The following is a 22780-nucleotide window of genomic DNA, read 5'->3' as shown; positions in this document are numbered from 1 at the left end:
AGGTTTTGAACTTGCTGCCGAGCTTGGCTTCCCAGGGTTTTGCTTACAGATCAATTAATACCTTCATATCGGCAATTCCCGCTGGCCACCTTTGGGTGGACGGCCACCCGGTGGGAGAACACCCGTTGATCTGTAAGTTACTGAGGGGGATCAGGCTCTCAGTTACACCTGAACCCAGATATTCAACATTATGGGACATTAATAAAGTCATTTCACTGTTTCAGTCTTGGCCTTCTAATAAATACCTGTCTAGGAAACAGCTGTCAGTAAAATTGGCAATGTTATTGTGTTTAGTTTCTCGCCGCCCTGTCTCGGATGTTCGGGCCTTGGATATTACAGGTAGAGTTTTAACCCCGGTCTGGGTGACTTCCCATATTACTCCCCGAACAAAATGTAACTTTAAGTTGGTCTCTTATCCGGCTTTTTTGCAAGTTCCTAAATTGTGTGTAGTCCGCACCATCAAAAGATATGAAGTGATTACTGACGATATACGGCCCCACAGAGAAAGACAACTACTGATTGCTCTCATGAAGCCCCACAGGGCAGTTTCTTCCCCTACGATTGCAAGATAGGTCATGCAGGAAGCAGGATTGACCCATCCCATTTTGGAGCCCATTCAGTGAGAGGGGCAATGGCTTCTAAGGCTTTTTCTCTGGGAGCAAGACTTGAGGATATCCTCAAAGCTGCAAACTGGTCCTCTGACACTACCTTTAAGACCTTTTATTTCAAACCGATTCCATCTCTGGCAAGCGTAGTGGTGAACGAGTTTTAAACTAGCCTAATCCTCGCCTTCGGGTCCTGACATAGAATGAAATCTGGCATGTACTTGCACCTTGATGGACAATCCCATGACACATAAATCGCATTGCATATTGTGCCTCAGTTAGGGGGGGAAACCTTTCAGGATGAAGCATAGGGTGAGTGTTGGGGGTGGTAAGAACGGGACGGAAACCAAGTCGGGGTAATGAGGGTTTTAGGAAAGGAGAACAGGTAAAAGGGTATGGCTGATAACAAAGTCGCGGGGAGGGAAGTGAAGGGACACCACACACTGTGATACAGTGATGGTGTTCAGGGAAGGGTGAAGATGGACAGAATAGAGAGGGACCCGGCTTGTAAACCATACGCCTATCCCTCCTCCCAATCCAGCCCGTGAATCGCTCCCGTACCTTAGAAAGCCACGCTCCTCCTGGAGCGTGGCTGGGCGATTTGCAGTGCCGTTGGCCTCCTGGCACTCCCGGGGCTCCTGATGGTATGGCCGCACTGTCTGGTCTCTCCTCGGATACTTCTTTCCCTTCGTAACACACAACGCTCAGCTCACCAACGCCTTCCTCCTCTCCGGTGTTATCACACACCGACTTCCTGGAGTCGCCTCTCCTTATCGCGCTGAACGCGGTGACATCATCTGGGGGCGGAGTCTCGTAGTGAGAGATTCCCTAGTTAAAGGAGCCCTCTCCGTATTCCTCTGAGGTGTCCAGCAGTGGGAGGGACGGTGAACTCCACTCGTCCTGTTGGGGAGAGACAAGAGGGGGAGAGAGGGATGTTGCAGTCCACCAGTCCACATCATTGGGGCATCCCTCTGCCGTTGACCCCACCTTGTCACAGTGGATTAATCCTCAATTCCGTGTCCTTAATAGAATTGAAACTTTCCTTTACGTTAGCTAGGAAATGTTTCATTACTGAGGAATTTTTCCAGTGAGATTTCAGGGAACGTTTAAGTAAGTGTAAGGAACTGAGCAGCTTGATGGATAATGGTAGGGAGTTTCATACCTTAAGTGCATGGCTTGAGGAGAAAGGAGCAAGGATTAACTTTTTTTTAAAGGTTTCCTTTGAAGGCTAAGGTTACTCTTGCTTCTGATCATAAAGGAGTACTCATAAATGGCCAGCTTCTGCAAGACATACGTGGGGGTCTTCAAGAAAAAAAGGCTTAAAGATTAAACAGGGTTGTTGTATTTTAATACGACTTGCCTAAATTTGATTAATTTTGATTTATTTTTTAAGTGATTTCTGTTCTACTACCACTTAGTAAAACAGAACTGATGTTGCCACAAGAACAGTATTTTGTAGACCTAGCCAGTATTTTATGTCAAAGTTAATAACATTACAAAAAGCATTGGCAAATACAATGTGTTGTTCTATAACATCTTGAGCTATTGGCTTTGCCAATGCTATTGTTTTCCCAAATGCATGCATGTAGGCTTCAAGAAGCATGAGCATGCATGACTGGCAATCTTGGAATGGGTTATATGGTAAAGAAAACCTATTCCAAGATGGTCGCCGATGTTCAGTCATCCGTTGACTTGTGTGTGCATGCTTACTAACACAGATGGTAATCTTTAATTTACTGATCTAACCAGGCTAATGACCAAGTTAGACTGTAGATACATTTTTTTTTAAAGCAAGTTACGTAGAAGCAAGAAAATGCTAGTAAGTGGCCGAGTAGCACTTTTCAGCTGCCAGAAATAAAGAAATATATATATCAAGATGAGATGGGAAGGGAAGTGGGGAATGCAGCATTGAGGAGGTGGGCAGTGGGAGATGGGAGATGGAAAAAGTGAGAAGCTGCATTCAGTTTTGTTTTTTGATTTAGACCTCACCAGAGATCAACAATATAAAATGTATTCAAAATTAATGCAGTATTATAAATATAACAGTTCAAATACATGACTTTTTTTAAAACAGTGGTATAAATGTGTAAAAATGTTTATACAGATTATAACACACAAATGAATTAGGCCATCTAATTAAATCGATCAGATTGTGAGTGCTAATTAAATTATATCTAAAACATATAGGCTTCATAAAATGACGCCGAGCTTCTACCAAGACTTTGTTGGGGCAGATATATAAAACATGCAATATCTTGAACGCCTACTCTACATACTTCACATGATCCTGACTCACCACATGTGTTACTCCAGTGTTTAGTGTATGCTTTTACTGGTAGGATCCCTAAGCGGAGCATAATGACGCCACGTCGAACGCTGTAATCTAGTATGAATCTCAAGTATTTTTTATCAATCTTATACTCTAAATTAACAATTTAAAGCCATTAATGGGATAATTGGGAACAATGTGCGATGTCAAAGTTGAAACTCAGTCTCTGTGTCACTTTTTTCAGGAATAACATCAAAAGTGCAGGTGACCAAGGCTGCAGATCATTGAAAATGTTCTAAAGCTGTCACAAGATTTTCAATAAAAATATCCTGTCTTGCTCAGACTTTAAAAGTTTTGCTCTTTAAGAGGGCTCTCAAGGAACCTTTTTCCACATGCAATAAGTAATATGGCCATCTTATTACACTGGCCAAAGCTCTTGTGTAGGTGCTAACTACTGTGAGCCCTAAACGTAGTGCTTGAACCGGTGTAGCTTAGTTCATTGTGGTTATCTTGCAGAGAAACTTTCCTTCATTCAAGTTCAGGATAAACCACTTATTTAAAGAAATATATTCTAGTGCATATGGCAGAGTAGAGGGAATCATAGCGTGATACATTTCAAGAAGGGAATGAAAATGTCTATTACCTGACGTAGAGTAAAATCTCTATAGGACGCATATTTTGGCGCCATCCTTAGACTCCACGTATTGGAAATGGGAAGTGGTTTCAAGTGTCTATGAAAAGAGCCTACCCCAGATAGGTATTCGTCCTTGCTAACTAGTTGGTCTCCCACCCAATTTCCAATCGAACGGTCTATAATGTTTCCTCACCCTAAAATGTAGCACTTTTGTTTTAGAGATGTTTACTTTTAAGAAATTTGCTTCAGAATATCTAAAAAGAGTATCTATGTTATCTGTAGACCGATAGGTGTGCAGTCAAAAATGACCACGTCATCAGCGAACATTAGAATATGCATATTGCGGGAAGCTATTTTTGGAGGGAAGTTGTTTACTTTAAAAAAGCAGTTAGGTAAATCACTTAGAAATAAGGGAAACAAGAGAGGGGCTAGTAGACATCCCTGCTTCAGGCCGTTCAGAATGGGTATCTTCTAAGTCAATCCTTTACCCCTTGCCCCATCTGAACTCCACACAAGGTTGATGGATGAAAAGCAACTATTAGCCTTAAAGAGCTTCTGGAACCCCCATTTTCATTAGTTTCCTCCACAGGGTGAGTCTCTCTACCCTGTTGAGGGCTGTTGAAAAGCCCAAAAAACACACTGTACACCACCTGCGATTTACTCATCACATACTTCAATCACTGAATGTTTTGGTCGAAAACCAGCTAGAACCATAGGAATCAAACCCCCGGAAAAGGCCCAGTCTTTTAGATGATCTAAGACGCTGGCTTCAAAAATCTTCCCTGTTGCGTCCAGGAGAGTGATTTGATGATAATTGCTAGGAGAAAGGCAGGAGCCTTTTTTAAGGAGTGTAACAACTATACTTCCTAACCAGGAGCCTGGAATATGGCCGGTTTTGTAGCAGTAGGTAAAAAGAGGGGCTAAAAACGTGTACATCCTTCCGGGTTGCTCTGAAGAACTTTTACGGGGATCTTATCTGGACCCATCGCTGCTGAATCTCTAGCCTTCCTCATGTATAGTTGGTTTTGCTTCTCGGGTAACACTGTTATTTGCTGGTCTAGCTTGTTCGGTAGCTTGAGGATGAGAGATTCACTGCTGTCAAGATTAACAGGATTTGTTCCATAGAGTTCGGAGAGATACTTTTAACATTCGTTCTGGGGAATCAGTGAGGTATTATGTGGTTTCCTGCTTCCAATTACTTTAGCGATGAGGCACAAAAAATCTTACTGTTTTTTGCAAGACTGCCTCTTGTAGGTCAACCCGGTTTTTATCTATTATATTTCTACTGCTTTTCCTATAGATTCTTTTCTAATTTTTTTGTAGAATGGAAATTTCTTACCTCCTGGAGGCTGAGAAGTCAATAAATTGTTCTCTGATTAACTTATTCAGCGTACGTGAGGCCACTCTCTACAGTTTTTTTCTTTCTTAAAGCTGTAAAGTTGAAGGTGGCTGCCATCTTCACATCCCTGTGTGCTATGCCCACCAGCACACTGCCCTGGCATACCTCAGTCACCCCTCTAGGTGGGTGCACTATGCCAGTGGTGTGGGTATAGGTGCATGAGCCCATGTAAGATGCACGACAGAGGGCAACTTAGAGTTGCCCCCTGAACCTAACCTACAATCCACGTCCTGTCTGAGAGGCTGCCTAGGCTGCCACACAGCAGACATGTTGCTGGACCCCTGAGTAGAGAGCCATCCGCTCTCCTGGGCCTACAACAATGCACATCCTGGGCGAGGTGCTAGGTCTCCTCCCCCAGGATGGGCAGGGGAAGTTTCAAAGGCATGCTGCCTTTGTGAGCTTCTCCAGGCCACTTGCTGTACTCAGCAACTGGTCCCCACCGGTTCTGACCCCCACTCTGGCGGGAAGACTGGCGGGAAAGCCCAAGTGAGGAAAGGGGGTGCACCAGCCTCTGCCAACCCCACCCCTCAGGTGGGGGAGGCGAGGTGAAGCACAACTCCGGGCTCTCGCCATCTTGAGGATGCGGAGCCCTGCCCAATCAGGATTAGGCTCCTGCCCCCTTCCCACTGGAGAGTGGCAGGATAGGGGGTGTACCCAACTCAGGGAAGGGACCCCTTTGTCTCTGCCCTTTACCTACCTGTAACACCCCTAAATTTAGTATTTAGGGGCACCCTGAACCTTCCTTCCTCAGATCCTGAATCCGAAATAAGCAAGAAGATCAAGAAACAAGAAGACCTGCAGTGCAAGAGGAAGACACCAACTGATTTGGCCATGGCCCTACAGGCCTGTCGACCCTCAAACCTGCTCCTGCTAAAACCCAGCGTCTCCAGTGGTCAGCAACCTCAAAAACCCTGGAGGACCTGCCTGCCTTGTGACTCTTAAAGACTGGGATTCCCACGAGCAGTGGTTCTGCTCAAAGCAAGTAACAAGCCCCTGGTGCCAACCAGGAACCGCGGTTCCTGGTTGGCACCAGGGGCTTGTTACTTGCACACTCCTGCACCTGCACACTCTGCACCTGCCAAGCCTGAGTGGACAAAGACCACGAGGACGTCCCCCCGGCGACTGTGACCCCGAATCCAGCACCCAAGGACCCACCTCGACGCTCCTGATGACGCCTGCAGCCTCAGAACCAGGGACCCCTCCAACCGCGACCAGCTGAGGGTAAGATTTTCCAACGCGAAAAGACACCCCTGCACCCGGCGCCCTGCGGCCCCCTGTGCCCAGCTCCTGGGTGCCTACCTAACCTACAGCTTCCCAACTTATCTCTCGAAGTGGTGGTGGCACCTGAAGAATCTTCGTCTCCGAGCTTGCAGCCTTTGTTCGTCACTGAGCTTCTCCATTGAAATCTATTGAGCGCCCGACGGCTCAAAAGCACCCTGCACCCAGCCGCCCAAGTGCCCCTGGGAGTGCAACCTCTACCCTAATCTACTTCTCCACTTGCCCTGAGCAAGTGACCAGGAGCCCAGCTCCCACAGCCACGTGACCTGCATGGCAGCAGCCACCAACCAAAGGCCCCCTGCCCGCCTTAGGCTAACATAGGGCCTAACTCTCTCTGTACCCGGCTGCCCCTGTGCCACTGAGGATGTAACAACTGTACCTACCTGACCCTGGGAGACCCCTGAGTCTATGCCCAGAATCTTAACTCTGCCAGTCGAGTACTTACCCAAAAGCCGATAACTCACTTTTCTTCTATAGGGTAACATTGACTGGTTTCACTTGGAAATTCTTCTAAGTGTCGAGGTTTGAAACTTTAAAATATTCACTAAAAATCAGCCGAGCAACAAAAATTAATTTACTCACCTGCTATCAGGAGAGATCCCAGTGCTGGCTCTTGGTGCCCAGCACTGACCCTGAAAAGTAATTACAACTGTACTTACTGTGAGAAAGTGGCTCTGTATATACTGTTCCCAAATAGGTACAGGGTGTACAGAGTCCACAGTCCCCAGAGGTTTGGCAGAGGCTAAAGTTAGATATAACCTTACTCTCTAAAGTGGTAGCTTGGTTGAGCAGTAAAGCAGTATCAGAGGATACTGTAAAGCATTTGTTGCACACACTCAGCCAGCAAATGGTCTCACACACTCAATAACTGAACTCTAGGCCAATGGTTTATATACAAAATATATATGCTTGTTTTATTTTAGAACCAACAATAGGCGGCTTAATTACTGTGATGATTTTTAGACAATATTTTGCTATTTTAAAAGTTGACACTTGGAAAATATTTCATAGAAAGCAGTCAATGATTCCCTATGGCAGAAAATTCAAGTTGCAGGTATAGTATGTTCTCGTTACTTTTGTAATCCAGTACTGGGTGGCTAGACTCAGTACTGGGACCATTATCCAAAACAGGTAAGTAATTACGTTTTCAGATATTATACGACTTTTAAAGAATATTTAAAGTTTGCAGAAATTGACACTTAGAAGAAATTTCACAGAAAAACAGTCAATGGTTTCCTATGGGAGAAAATTGGGTTACTGGTAAGTACAGTTGTAAGTATTTTTCAGAGTCAGTGCTGGGCACCAAGATCCAGCACTGGGAGCTCACCTAAGAGCAGGTGAGTATTTTCGTTTTCGTTACATGGCTGATTTTTCGTGAATATTTTAAGTTTTGAAAAGTCCACATTTGGAAGAAATTTCAGGAAAAGCCAGTCAATGTTACCCTATGTAGAAAATTGAGTTATCGGTTTAAAGGTAAGTACTCGACTGGCAGAGTTAAGGTTCTGGGCATAGACTCAGGGGTCCTCCAGGGTCAGGTAGGTACAGTTGGTTCACCCTCAGCAGCACAAGGGCGGCCGGGTGCAGAGAGAGCTAGGCCCAATGTTATCCTATGAGAGGTAAGGGGGCCTTGGTTGGTGGCTGCTGACTAGCAGGCCACGCGGCTGTGGGAGCTGGGCTCCTGGTCACTTACTCAGGGCAAGTGGGGAAGTAGATAGGTGTAGAGGTTGCACTGCCAGGGCCACTCGGGCGGCTGGGTGCAGGGTGCTTTTGAGCCTTCGGGCGCTCAATTGATTTCAATGGGTAAAATCCGGTTTAGAAAAAGACTGCAAGCTCGGGGACGAAGATTCTTCAGGTGGCACCACCACTTCGAGAGGTAAGTTGGGTAGTTGGAGGATAGGTAGGTACCCCGGGATTGGACACAGGGGGCCGCGGGGCGCCGGGTGCAGGGGTGCCTTTTGGTGTCGGGAAATCTTACCCTCTGTTGATCGCAATTGGGGGGGCACCTGGTTCTGAGGCTGCAGGCTTCTTCAGGAGTGTCGAGGGAGGTCCTTGGGTGCCGGACTCGGGGTCACAGTCGCCGTGGGGTTGTCCTCGTGGTCTTTGTTTACTCCGGCACAGGCCAAGCTTGGCGGGTGCAGAGTGTGCTGGGTTTGCGGTTCCGGGCTGCTGCCAGGGATTAGAAGTAGATTTTGAGTAGAGAAATGAAATGAAATGAAATGAAAAAAGTATTTAATAAAGCGCACTGTGGCCAAGCGGCTTCCTGGCGCTGGGGACCTGGTCAGAGCTCACAGAAGGGATCCGGGGACTTATGAAGAAAAGGCCTGGGTGAAAAGAAAAGTTTTAAGGGCTTTTCGAAAGTGGGAATAAATGGGGATGGAGCGAATATGAAGTGGAAGGGTGTTCCAGAACTGGGGGGCCAAAACGGAGAGGCGAGTGCCACCAGTTCTGAGTTTACGAAAACGGGGGATGTGCAAAAGAGAAAGAGAAGAAGAGCGGAGGGTTCGACTAGTGACGTGGGATGTAATAAGGGAGGTGATGTAGGGAGGGGCAGAGCGGGAGTGAGCTCGAAAAGCGAAGCAAGCTAATTTGAAAAGAGATCTGAAACGGATAGGGAGCCAGTGAAGAGATTTAAGGACAGAAGTAATGTGAGAGAATTTGGGAAGGGAGAAAATAAGACGGGCAGCTTGATTTTGAATGGCCTGTAAACGTCGAGACTCGTAGGCAGGAATGCCCACGTAAAGGCCATTCCCATAGTCGAGGCGAGAGATGACTAAAGCCAGGACTATGGTTTTAAGTGCCTCCGTAGTGAAAAAACGAGAGATTTTCCTGATGAGACGAAGGGAAAGAAAGCAGGAAGACACAACGGAGCTAATCTGACTATGCATTGTTAAGTCAGAGCTGACTTTGATACCAAGGGTGCGAACAGAGGGAGAGGGCGTGGGAGGGGGACCGAAGGAAAGGGGCCAATGTGCTGGGGACCAGGGGTTAGATGAACCACCCGTGAGAACAAGTTCCGTCTTATCGGGGTTGAGCTTAAGATGGTTAGCGCTCATCCACTCGGAAATGAAGATTAAGGTGGAACTGAACTTAGGAAGGGAGTCAGGGGAGGAGGAAAGATCGAGGACGAGCTGGAGGTCATCTGCGTAGTTATACACAGGAGTGTCGAGGGAGGTCCTTGGGTGCCGGACTCGGGGTCACAGTCGCCGTGGGGTTGTCCTCGTGGTCTTTGTTTACTCCGGCACAGGCCAGGCTTGGCGGGTGCAGAGTGTGCTGGGTTTGCGGTTCCGGGCTGCTGCCAGGGATTAGAAGTAGATTTTGAGTAGAGCCTCTACTCATGGGAGTCCCAGTGGGCTTAGAGTCAAGAGGTAGCCAGGTCCTCCGGGGTTTGTGAGGATGCTGGCCACAAGAGATGCCGGGTTGGAGCAGGTTCGAGGGTCAACAGGCCGGTATGGCTGGGGCCAAAGCAGTTGGTGTCTTCCTCTTCTTAGCAGCTGCAGGGCAGGTGTTCTTTATTCTAGCTCTTCTTTGGATTTTGGATCTGGAATCTGGGGAAGGAAGGTTCAGGGTGCCCCTTAATACTAGATTTAGGGGCGTTACAGGTAGGTGACGGGCAGAGACCAATGGGTCCCTGTCCTGGGGTGGGTACACCCCCTATCCTGCCTCTCTCCTGTGGGAGGGGAGCAGTAGCCTAATCCTGATTGGGCAGGGCTTCCCATCTTCAAGACGGTGAGAGCCCGGAGATGTGCTTCACCTCGCCTCCCCCACCTGAGGGGTGGGGTTGGCAGGCTGGCACATCCCCTGTCCTTATTTGGGGTTTCCGGCCAAGCTTCCCGCCAGAGTGGGGGGTTGCAGTGGCCTGGGGAAGCTCACAGAGGCGGCATGCCTTTGAAGCTTCCCCCTGCCCATCCTGGGGGAGGAGATTTAGCACCTCGCCCAGGATGTGCATTGTTGCAGGTCCAGCAGAGCAGGGGCTCTCCTACCCAAGGGTCCAGCAAGATGTCTGCTGTGTGGCAGCCTAGGCAGCCTCAGAACAGACGTGGATTGAAGGTTAGGTTTTAGGGGGCATCTCTAAGATGCCCTCTGGGGTGCTTGGTACATTAAATCACACACTGGCATCAGTGCGGGTTTAATGTGCTGAGAAGTTTGATACCAAACTTCTCAGTCTTCAGTGTTGCCATTATGGTGCTGTGGAGTTCGTGTTTGACGAGCTCTCAACACCATGTGCTCTTAAATGGCAGCACTGCACTTACAGTGCCCAGGAATGGACCTGGGTACTGTAGGGGCACAGGGCTCCTGCTCCTGTGCCCACACCACTGGCATAGGGCACCCAGCTAGAGGGGTGGCTGATGTATGCCATGGCAGTGTAGGTGGTGGGCATGGCACACAGGGATGTGTGCCATGTCGACTCTTTCTTTTGTCTTGTACCCAGACACCCAGCCTGCAAGGGCAGTGTGTGTGTCTAAGGGTACAGGGTCTCTAAGGGAGGCCTTCCCTGGTCACTAGGCCCTGGGTACCTAGGGTACCATTTACCAGGGGCTGACATGTGGCCAGGGTCTGCCAATTTGGGTTTTGGGTTTTAGGGAAGGAACATAGGCCCTGGGCACCTGATTGGCAGGAGTCCAGGGCACACTCAGTCAAAGTACATTCAGCAATTCAGCAAAAAGTGGGAGCAAACCATGCAAGAAAGATGGCACTTTCTCACACTTACCGCTAAATTAATTTTCCTCCATAGGATAACATTGCCTGGTTTTCACCAGAAATTCTTCTAAGTGTCGATTTTTTAAACTTACACATATTCGTTAAAAATCGCCTGTATCACAAAAACGTATTCTTTCAACTGTGTACAGGAGATGCACCAGTGCTGGATCCAGGATCCAACACTGAGTAAGAAAAAGTAACGATAACCCTACTTACCTGCTAAGTGAATTTCCTCCCATAGGATAACATTGATGATTCTATGTGAAAAAGTTTCTAAGTGACAACTTTTAAAATACAATAATTTTCCTTAAAAATCATACCTGTAACTAAAACGTTTTTGCTCAACTGTTTACAGGAGATGTCCCAGGACTGAATCTAGAATCCAGTCCTGTGGTAAGAAAAGTAATCCAAAAAGTTATCAATTGCATTTAACTAGAAATTCCCATTGAGCTCAATGTATAATTGTGTTTGAAATTGTGTTGCCCATTGCAACAACTGTATCTATTGCATTCAAAAGTCTATTGCCTATTGAAAGTATTTATCTAAAGCATCTCATTCTGAGAAAGTATATTTTGATACCTATTGTTGGTTCTAAAGTAAAACAACCATATATTTTTATATACAAACCATTGGCCTAGAGTTCAGTTCTTGAGTGTGTGAGACCATTTGCTGACTGAGTGTGTACAACAAATGCTTTACACTGTCCTCTGATACTGCCTTACTGCTCGACCAAGCTACCACTTTAGAGAGTAAGGTTATATCTAACTTTAGCCTCTGCCAAACCTCTGGGGACTGTGGACTTTGTGCACACTGTACCTATTTGGGAACAGTATATACAGAGCCACTTTCTTACACCATTCAATAGGGACCATGAAGATATAGCCTGTAGATTTAATTTGAGTGTTAGATGAAGTATTGCATGATCACTTCCTTGTATAAATAGAGTTTTGAAATTTCAGAAATGGATCTTGGCTACTAATTACGTAATCTAGTATTGAAGAACATGTATCTCCTTTTCTTGTGAACGCTGCCAGAATGTCATTGCAGCTTTCCGGGCCTGCCGATCACACAGGCCCGTCTCCGTCCGTCTCAGAAATAGCTTTCTACGGACCGAGCTGCCGGCTGCCAGCCCCGGGGCCGTTCCCCTGTGTCTTTGTTTATCATCGTCCAGTGACACAACTGCCGAATTGTGAACGGATGATGTGGGCTTTCTTAAAGGCCAAGGCGGAGCACTCGCTCTATGCTGCCATCTTGGCTGGTGCCAAGCCACGCCACCCACTGTGACTTTTTAAGAGGCATTGTCCAAACTAGACGAAAAGAAAATCCTGCACTACCTGGGTTTCCTGGTGGGCTTTATCTTTACTTGCTAATCTACAACAAGTGGGCTGCGCTCGAACACCAGACGAAGCCTGGATCCTATTTCAGATGGCCTCCACTGTTGAAGACAGCGGGGACCCGCTGGCAGCCCCAGGCTCTCCAAAAATGGACATATGGCAATGAACACCCTTGAAGACGACTCGCATGGCCTTCAAGAAAACCACGCGCTGGCTCGACCAATGGATGGGCCTCTCTGTGATGGATAATGACTGACTAATCTATAGATATATGCCTCCTTTGAACTCGATGTTTTGCCTGGTGGTCCATGAATTAGTGAGCTGCCCGCTACTTGTTGAGACTGACCCCCCCATGTGGCAGACGAACACTGACCCAACATTTTATCATTAGTTTCATTTGGTTTGGTGGACGGGTGGGGGCCATGGAGCTCTCTTGTGAGCTGCCCCCTCCACATGGCTGATGTACCTCATCCAGCAGTCATGCTTTGCTATCACGTTGATTATGGTTTGCCTTTTTCACTGTTGCACAGCCTAGTTCTATGGTTGTTGTTTTCTCCCCCACTTATAATTCCAGGTGCACACAATCTTTTGGGACACACTTGACTTGGGCACTACGCGCTTTCAGGGGGATGATGATGAAGGCTGCATCACAACTAAGAAGGCCTACCCTGCACTCACGGATCCTAGCGACAGTGAGACTATACCATCATATATCTAAATGGCACACCACCTTAACACAGTCTCCTTGAATTTACAGGGGTTTAGTTCTCCGATGGAAAGGAAAGCACACTTGAAACGGCTTCATACTAAGGAGGTAGACATAGTCATGCTTCAAGAGATATATCTCCTAGTACTCAATGCTAAGAGTCTCCATTCTCACTGGTTCCTGCTCCAATTCCAGTGGCCCTCACAATAAGCAGTGAAAATCGAAGAATGCAGGATGTCTCTAATAAATTGAATGTGGCACTGTGCAGAGGCATCCAGCATTTTCATGTTGCTGTAAATAATCATTTCAAAATACAAGATCCATCAGAACATTGACCACTCTCCCAACAACTGTCAGATCCTAGGAAGTTGAGTATTGACAATCTCGCATGACCAATGCATAATGCGGAAAATGTATTGCTTGAACCTCCCACTTTCAAGAAGGAAAGATCGATGGCCCAATCTTTTTCAGGCGACGCGGTGAGAATCTGGAACTCACTTCCGCCTCAGCTCCGGACCACCACCTCTTCCCAGGCCTTCAAAACTGACCTCAAAGTTTTCCTCCTTCAAAGACACTTCCAGATTTAATTCACGCCCTCTCTATTATCTGAAGGAAGTCCTTCCATTATAGGAAATTCTGTTCTCCATGACTATAGAAGTGCCTTCCCAGTGTGTTCTTGTGGTTTGAGTGTCTGCCATTTATTGCAGTATTCTACTTCTACTTGTATTTTGTACTCTTTTGTAACATGCACACGTCACTTTTCCTCTTGTAACGTATCGTTTGCTACCTCTTGTATTTTGTTTGCTCTTGATACATGCACAATTGTCACTATTGCCTCATGTAACGTAACGTTTGCTTTTGTAACATGCTCACTTGTAATTTTCTCCTCATGTATCATTACTGTTCCTATTGTGAAGTGCTCTGACACCTTCGGGTAAAGTCTGCGCTATATAAAAAAGAATAAAATAAACCATAACAAGCATTGGCATAGCAAATAGGTCTCGCCTTTGGGACCTTATAAGTATTTAGTTATGCAGCACAATATCCTTGGTGCAACAACATCAACTGTTCCATGGCTAAACACTTATAAGGTCCCAAAGGCGAGACCTATTGGCTATGCCAATGCTTGTTTAAACTTCCGGAATTAGGACAAGAATGAACATGGAGAGAAAGGATGTCCCAATGATAAGGAGCTAGGCAGGAAAATAAAAAAAAACTCCAAACCTAGAGGTTAGAATGCGGCAAGGACATAACAAGGCTTTATCCTTAGACCTCATATTTCTACTCAGACAATACAGAATGAGCCTAGTTCGAAGGTATGAGGAGCCATTCCTTACCTGGGATTTGTGCGCCAAAGATAGGAGCTTAAACAAACTGTGCTGTCTGACCCGTAACCAGTGTAGTGCCCTTAAGTTGGGTACCGAAGGGGAGCCAGGAGAAAGTTTACAGACTAGACGAGTCACCGTATTTTGTACCACCTGTAATTTGGAAAGAATGGTCTCTCATTGGCTTCTAGAAGAGGATTTTCATAATCAGGCGACTCATAATGAGGGCCTGGATCAAAGTTCTCCTAGACCTCATCGGAAGGGTTTGGTGAATTCATTAAGTACTTTAAAACGTCCTGTTAAGCAACCGAAAAGTGCTAAAACAGGTTCCACAAATTCATACCGACATTTTACCAACATTTTACAAGTCAACAGTGGGAGCGAGAGCGACTTTGTGCCCGTTCTCATCTGCGCCCCAACATTTCAACCACACCGCCACGCCCAGCACTTCAGTAGGCCGTTCAATGCCCCGGGGGTGCCAGCCTGAGCTCAATTCTGATTGTTGATGCTCATTCGCAGTCTCAAACAAGCAGTGCCTGCGCTGGAAAACGACGTGCCTCGTGACGTAAGTCGTTATGCGCCGTTCGCACGAGTGATATCCGGTGTTCGTGCTCTAAAGTGCTGCGAAAATACAGGCTTGGATAGCGTCTCTGGATGTGATGAGAGAGGTAAAAACCACTTGCCAACTGACTCACCCCCAGAAAATAAGCTCTCCATTTCCTATTCTTATCAGTAGCTATCCTTTGCGCCTTCAAATTCATAACCACTGTTCTTTTAGAGACATCCATCCAATGCTTTAGTGTGTCATGTTTTCTTCTAGTCATATAGATTCTGATCATTGGCGCGAATAATTTACAAAGGTTCTTGTAAATGTTTTTATTTTGTAGCGTTACGTTTTATCCATTTAGTATTTACTTTTCAGTTTTAAGGGCACGATATGGAGCCTCCGAAGGATGCACCGCCCCCAAAGCAGCAACCCATGATTTATATCTGTGGCGGTAAGATTAACGTTTCCCGTGAGCTTTTGTGGTCCTCTGCCCACTTAAATCGCGTTGTTGTATGATTACTTTACGTAAATTTAAATCGTATGTAAAATTAGTAATGTCTGTTTTATAGCTGCCAAGGTTTCAAATGGCTATGTGTGACATTTTCATAAGTAAAGTGAAATTATGAGTGACATTTCAACGACTATGAGTGACACTTTTTTGTGAGCAAAACTCAAGCAATGAAGACGAGGGAAACGTATACATATCAGTAATTACACCCATGTGAGCAATGAGAAACTCTAAGAAGACTTTAAAACTGGTGCAGACGCCTGCGGCGGCGGACTCATAATTACAATAAAATTATGAAAATATCACGCATAGCAATCTGAAAGTTTGGCAGCTATGCACTTTGAGGCTGCTCTTTACCAACTGACGTTGGAATTACTCAAAACAACAATGTACAGTAGAACGCTGCTTACTGTGGATCATCTGTGACTTATTCATGCACATCAATGTTTGAATCTCTCTAGCAGGACCCCCATATAAGTCATGTAGATAGCACAATTTTCTTCTTTAATGTATAATTCAGATGTAGCTTACTCAAATTATTTTAACTTATGTTGGTAATATATTTTAATGGGCACATCTAACAGGGGGTCACAGTAGCATAGCACGATACAGCCCATCCGGTAATCTTCACGATTATCTCATGTACATCCAGGGTTCGATTCCATGGCTTTACAACCCTTCATTTTCAGTTTGATTGTGCCATTGTCTACTTTAATCTAGTCATAATGTGTGGCATTATTTTGGCAATATATTTAAACAGACACACCCAACAGCATCTCATGTAAGTTTAGCATAATGCAGGCTAACTGGTTTGCTCAAGATTAAGCTATGTACATCTACTTCCTTTAATCTAGATGTATTTCACAGTAGTACTTGTATTTTAGCAGCTGACAATCACACTTAATGTGCTTCATGTCGTCTTTGTTTTGTATCTATTTGACCTGCACATTTCTTTATTTCGAAACATTGACCATTCTTTGCCCACATCACTGTGGTACAACATGCTTCACCACCTATCCACCATTAATCCCCCAGGGCTTGATTCTCAGGTAGCATTTTTCAACGTTACTCCTTATACGTTTACCACCACAAGATAGTGTTGGTACATCGCCTTCATTACTTATCCTCGCCATATCTCCTTACACATGGCTGTTTATTGTCAAACTCTAGTTGTCAGTGACATTTACTGCGGCAGACCTTTTGACTTTTAAACCCCGCGTCTGTAATATTGAGGGCCCTGATATGGGGGTGTGAGGTATCAATGTGTCATTTGTCTTTGCTAACCAACACACGCACATTACTGTGCAGTGTACACAAGCAGTCATTGGGCATTTAAAACTCATTTAAACATGCCCTGGCCTTGTTCCCAGCCCAGAGGGGAGGAAGCGGTCACCCTCGTGTGCCGCTCCCTGTTTTCACCACTAGCCCGCTTACCCATGACAGGTTCTTATCGACCTTACCGGTGAGTGCCAGATTGTGAGGTTTGGAGTTCTCTTATCGGGCTCTGCTTTAGTGCACACGTTACGGGCTAACGTCTGTTTAGGGCAGACCGTTGACCCATGGCCCCTGGGGGCTATCGGCAGAGTTCTGCAAGCATGCTGATACACACGGTTATTGTGAGGAGGAAGTATTTGTTGCAGTGGGGCTGGGAGGTGACTGACGGCCGTTCTACTAGCCCCTCCTAATGCTGTATAATAAAGCCTCCCCAAGAATCATGTGAGGGAGGAGAGAAGACTGTGCGTTGTGGAGAGAAGGGAGGCTCCGGTGGAAAGAGGACACGATCTTGGGAGTGTCGGCCATTGACGTCACCACAGTGGTCGCCATTGTGCAGTCTGTACTGCATCTCAGCTTCACTTGACCAAAAATTAGTTATTGCTGAATCAACCAAATTGAGCTATTTCAGCCATGCCGCGACTCTGTCACTAACAGCGCTGATAACTGTTGAGCAGCAGATAAAGAATGAACACATTCATGACCTTGCCTGCCGCAGCGCTCAAAGTAAAGGTTTATAAAACATTATATAGCAGCATAAGCAACTAAGATTAATAACCAGCCACTTACTTTTGCCGCAGCTGCCAGCAAGCCTGCTCCTGCGCCTGGATAGCCACAATGACTCGGATTGATGGGCCAGCCTTCCTCAATGATATTCCCCTGCAGCAGAGCCGGCTGTCGTCCAGGCCTCAAGTCGAGGGCTGCCGCCGGCGTGGCGTTTTGATAATGGTCTCAGTGCTGCCGGCTGCAGTGTCTGTTGAGGCACCATCACTTTGGTGGCGGATGGATCGGAAGTGACAGCGTCGCCACATTATGGTAGAGTCAAGTGAACAGTTATGCGCGGTGTGATCAGAAACTAACTGCGCCGGCGCGGGTGAATTTGTTACATTGTAACCTCCCCTGCCTAAGAGCGAGCTGAGCCAGCCCCCCACACCCCAAGCTACCCTGTCTTTTTTGGCTGCCAGCTTTCTGTCTGTCTCTGTGTTAATTTAAATTAAACAAAGCGATTCTACCAATTTTCAATATATCCTTCCTTGTGTCGAAAAATTATAATGAAGGTGGTGGATAGTTGGTGTTTGACCCAGAAGGTTATCTTGGGAAACACTGTGTTTTTAAAATGCCCCTCACGCACTAAGAATCCCTTAGTGTCATGCTTTATCATGGGGGTCTTCCCGTCCCTCTACGGGGCAGGGCGTGCTGCAACCTACAGAGATGTTGGAGCACTTAATAAAGTGAAAAAGGCTATGTGTAGTGAAGGAGTAAGAGTGATAAGGTCAAAAGAAATGAGTGGTGCAAGGTTAAAAGTTGCCTGGATTGTGGAAAAAATAGACTTTATTCACTTCCCTAGCTGGAAACGTTAAAATACTGGCTGGGGAAACGTAGGTGGTCTACTGTTATGGGTAGCCTCCTACTTGGTCAACATGTTTCAAAAGCCACCCCCCTGGCTTTCTCTTCAGGACCGTGCGTGATCCCTATGTCACTCACATATCATTTATATGTAATATGTGCCTAATTTTGTTCAACCACATGCTCAATTAAGCATGCAAAAAAATACCTATTTGGTATCATATTTAACCTGCGAAAACAATTGGAAAAAATTATACAGTAATGCATTATTATAAACATATCACCATCATGTGGAACAAGGTAGTTGGCTGTAAATACCACCATGATATATTTTTCTCAATGTGATCAAATCACAACCCACCATACTATTAAAGAGGGTGCTGTGCTGCCCAATGGTAGTTTGTCACTTGTTACGTTTTTGCGACACACATAAAGACATTTAAAACACTTAAACACACACACACATTTTTATATGTACAAAAACATACAAAATGCCTGATGTTAATAAAGGCATTTCATGCTCCCTTTGCTCCTCATTCTTATGTGATTCTCAATGCGATTATGGATAATACATACTCTCTTTTAGAGGCTCTAGGGTTCCATGAGCTTTCACGGAAGGGGAGGGCGCCTGTAGTTAAACTGCATAGAGGAAAGTTACATGGTATTAGTTACGTAGATATTAGTATTCTACAGGCTGTGGGGGGGCTATTTTTAAAGACCCGACTGGGTCTTGCATCTTAAAGGCTGCACACCAGCCAATCAGTACCTTCGTGTAGCTCCGTAGAACGGTGACTAAACGTTCAGAGCTTCTATTTGTAATGATGGCTTTCTGAAAGCGCGCTCAAAAGGAGTTTGACCATAGAGCGTCTAAGTCCCAAAATAGCCGCCCTTATTGTGCAGCTCTTAGACTCTTGAAGTTTCTCTTCCTGTTTAACCTCAACAGTGCGTTTTATATCCAGTATTGGATAAGATCACTCCCGCATATGCCTAAGAACGCTCCCGCATTGCGGAAAACTTCAATATTTTGGAATGACTCGGAGTTAAATGTATACAATATGCACCCTAATATAGATTTCTCATTGTTATGCGGTACTGCTGGGGCGCTGTGATTATTTTGTATACGATAAGTACCCTGATGTAATTATTCTCATTCCGAAGGGGTATACACTAAAGCGCTGTGATCATAACTAGAGCGCATAATTTCTTTTAGAAAAGGACATACTGCCTGTTGTGCTTAGATGTCACTGTTATATTATTAACTGATCATTAATGGCTACCCTTTCGTACTTTTTAGTTGAAAAAATGGGGTCCCACAAATCCTGCATCAATGTGCAATGGTGCTATTTCATGCATAAATGCACAAAAGTTTTGATGGATGTCCAATTATAAACTGTACGCCATGTATTTGTTTGAAAAAATGGTTCGCCTTGTAATGTGTAGAACCAATTGTAAGATGTTTATCAATCATAATGCTGTCAGAGTAATATAAGAATTATTATGCTTGCACACTATTTGAAACACAGAGGCTATTGATACATTGCTGTTCCCAGTCTATGGAAAACAGGAGAGAGGGGGCTCCTTAAAGCACTGTTTTAACCCAAAATGCCCTTGATACATTGCTGTTCCCATTCTTATGCAAACATGCCCCTGTCGCATTTGTATAACCCAGGATCCTACGTTCCATGTTTTTACAAACATATGTGATATTTACAGAGTGTTTCACAGATACGGAACACCCACCTTTGTTCTTTTTTGAAGAGATATCTTTTGTTTGTCACTTGTTCCATCACGTCCATGCAATTTCGTCGTGCATGTCCTTTTTCCCAAAAATGTAAGGCAATTTTTGTGGTACTCTTCTTGCACTTGACATTACTATTGTGCTCTCCGATCCTGGTCTTCACTGGCCGTGTGGTCATACCCACATATTCCATTGAGCATGGACAGGTGATCAGATATATAACGTTCTTGCTGTTACATGCTCTGAAATTCCTTTGTTCCCACTTCGTGCCATCACGGAAGGTGAGTTCTCTGCTCTTTTTTTGCCAATGGGCAAACTTTGCACGCACCACAATGGTGGTTTCCTGTGCTAGGAGACAGCGATCTTGGTAGGCCTGTCTGTTCCCTGTTACGTGGCCTTGTGTGTACAACCATGTCTCTAATACTCTTTCCTCTCCTGTGTGAGAAGATTGGTTTCGGTAGGTTCATTCCGCCGCTGTTTAAAATACGCCAATGTTTGTTGACAATCTTGGTTATCTGATTAGAATTTGTATTGAATGTTGTAACACGAAAGGGACATTTTTGGTCTTGCTTTAGAAACGAGGGTTCAAGTAAACTTTCCTTACAGTTGTTCCGTGCTCTTTTGTAAGCCTGGTCACTCACTTTCTTTGGGTACAATCTTTTCTTCAATTTCCTCTTCAAATCTTCCGACTGATCTTTGAAGTCATTGGTTTCAGTACAATTCCTCCTTAGGTGTAAAAATTGGCCAAACGGAAATTTGTCTCGAAAGTGTCTTCGGTGGAAGCTCTGATATAGCAACAGGCAGTTCTTAGAAGTGGATTTGAAATGTGTAGTGGTCACAAGTCCTCCTTCTCTAGGATATATATTCAAGTCGAGGGAGACCAATTCTTTGTTAGAAATGGTTCTTGTGAAATTCAAAAATGTATACTGGTAATTTAGCCATGTTTTGGAATGTCTGTGGTTTCATCTCCGTCCCAGATGATCAGTATATCATCAATATACCGTTTGCATATATTGATGTGTTTACGGAATGGATTGCTGGTAGGCAGAATTTTATGTCTTTCCAGATAGTGAACATAGAGACCAGCTATGCTAGGAGCAAAAGTGCTCCCCATGCTGGTCCCGTGCTTTTGGAGGTACAAGGTCTTATTGTACCCCAAAAAAATCTTCTTTAGTTCTAGGCTACAGCACTCCATGATCGCATTTTGTGGTGTTTGATAGTCCCAATATGTATCAAAAAGTACCTCTTCAATGACGGTCACAGTCTCGTTGTGAGGAAGACTGGTGTACAAACTTTCCACATCACAACTAATCAACAGTTGGTGTTCGGGATTGACAGGCATGTCATTAAGAAGTACTAGAACATCTTTAGTGTCCAAGTATGTGGAGGTTTTTAGCACCATTGGTCGTAGGTAGGCATCTGCAAATTTTGAGACCGATTCTAAGATGGATCCTATTCCTGACACTATTGGGCGTCCTTGTGGATTCTCCAGGTCCTTATGTATTTTGGGAATTGTGTATAGATATGGTATCTTGGGAGAGTCTTTGACCAAAAAGTCACCTTCTTTCTTTGATCCATCCATGAGCTAAGGCTTCTTCCACCATGCTCGTTATCTGTACCTTTATTTGATCGGTTGGATCATGATTCAGAGTCTCATAATTTTTGACACTCAGTCAAAGTACATCAGCAATTTAGCAAAAAGTGGGGGCATACCATGCAAGAAAGATGGCACTTTCTCACATATTATGATTGATAAACATCGTACAATTGATTCTGCACATTACAAGGCGAACCATTTTTTCAAGCAAATAGATGGCGTAGAGTTTATAATTGGACATCCATCAAAACTTTTGCGCATTTATGCAGGAAATAGCACCATTGCACATTGATGCAGGATTTGTGGGACTCCATTTTTTCAACTAACAAGTACAAAAGGGTAGGCATTAATGATCAGTTAATAATATAGCAGCGACAACTAAGCACAATAGGCAGTATGTCCTTTTCTAAAAGAAATTACGCGCTCTAGTTATGATCACGGGCTCTTTAGTGTATACCGCTTCGGAATGAGAATAATTACATCAGGGTACTTCTCGTATACAAAATAATCACAGCGCCCCAGCAGTACCGCATAACAATGAGAAAACTACATTAGGGTGCTTATTGTGTATATATTTAACTCCGTCATTATTTCAAAATATTGAATTTCTCCACCATGCGGGAGCGTTCTTGGGCATATGCGGGAGTGATCTTATCCAATACTGGGCATAAAACGCACTGTTGAGGTTAAGCAGTAAGAGAAACTTCAGGAGCCTAAGAGCTGCACAATAAGGGCGGCTGTGAGGAAAGTGGCATCTTTCTTGCATGGTATGCCCCCACTTTTTGCTAAATGTACTTTGACTGAGTGTGCCCTGGGCTCCTGCCAATCGGGTGCCCAGAGCCTATGTTCCTTCCCTAAAAACTGTGCTGAAACCTAAACCCAAATTGGCAAACCCTGGCCACATGTCAGCCCCTGGTAAATGGTACACTAGGTACCCAGGGCCTTGTGACCAGGGAAGGCCCCTAAGGGCTGCAGCACTTATTGTGCCACCCTTAGAGGCCCTGTACCCTGACACACACACACACTGCCCTTGCAGGCTGAGTGTCTGGGTACAGAACAAAACAGAGTCGACATGGCACACATCCCTGTGTGCCATGCCCACAACACTCACTGCCCTGGCATACATCAGCCACCCCTCTAGCTGAGTGCCCTATGCCAGTGGTGTGGGTACAGGTGCATGAACCATGTGCCCCTACAGTACCCAGGTCCATTCCTGGGCACTGTAAGTGCATTGCTGCCATTTTAAGTGTATATGGTGCTGGGAGATAGTCAACACGAACTCCACAGCACCATGATGGCTCCAC

General features: G+C 45.2%; 1 protein-coding gene across 1 annotated transcript in view; it reads left to right on the top strand.

Annotated features, from left to right (window-relative positions):
• Window positions 1–14779: 14779 nt before the first annotated feature.
• Window positions 14780–22780, top strand: part of POLR2K (RNA polymerase II, I and III subunit K) — a 43338-nt gene continuing 35337 nt past the window's right edge. Inside the window, exons 1-2 of the mRNA XM_085605180.1 lie at window positions 14780–14916; window positions 15171–15246. Of these exons, the coding sequence (XP_085461306.1) occupies window positions 15186–15246 (61 nt within the window). The 5' untranslated portion in view covers window positions 14780–14916; window positions 15171–15185. The remainder of the gene's footprint in view (window positions 14917–15170; window positions 15247–22780) is intronic.

This window comes from Triturus cristatus, chromosome 5_1 (genome assembly GCF_964204655.1).
Source record: "Triturus cristatus chromosome 5_1, aTriCri1.1, whole genome shotgun sequence".
In the NCBI taxonomy this organism is placed as follows: domain Eukaryota; kingdom Metazoa; phylum Chordata; class Amphibia; order Caudata; family Salamandridae; genus Triturus; species Triturus cristatus.
This window is presented reverse-complemented; position numbering and strand designations above follow the sequence as displayed.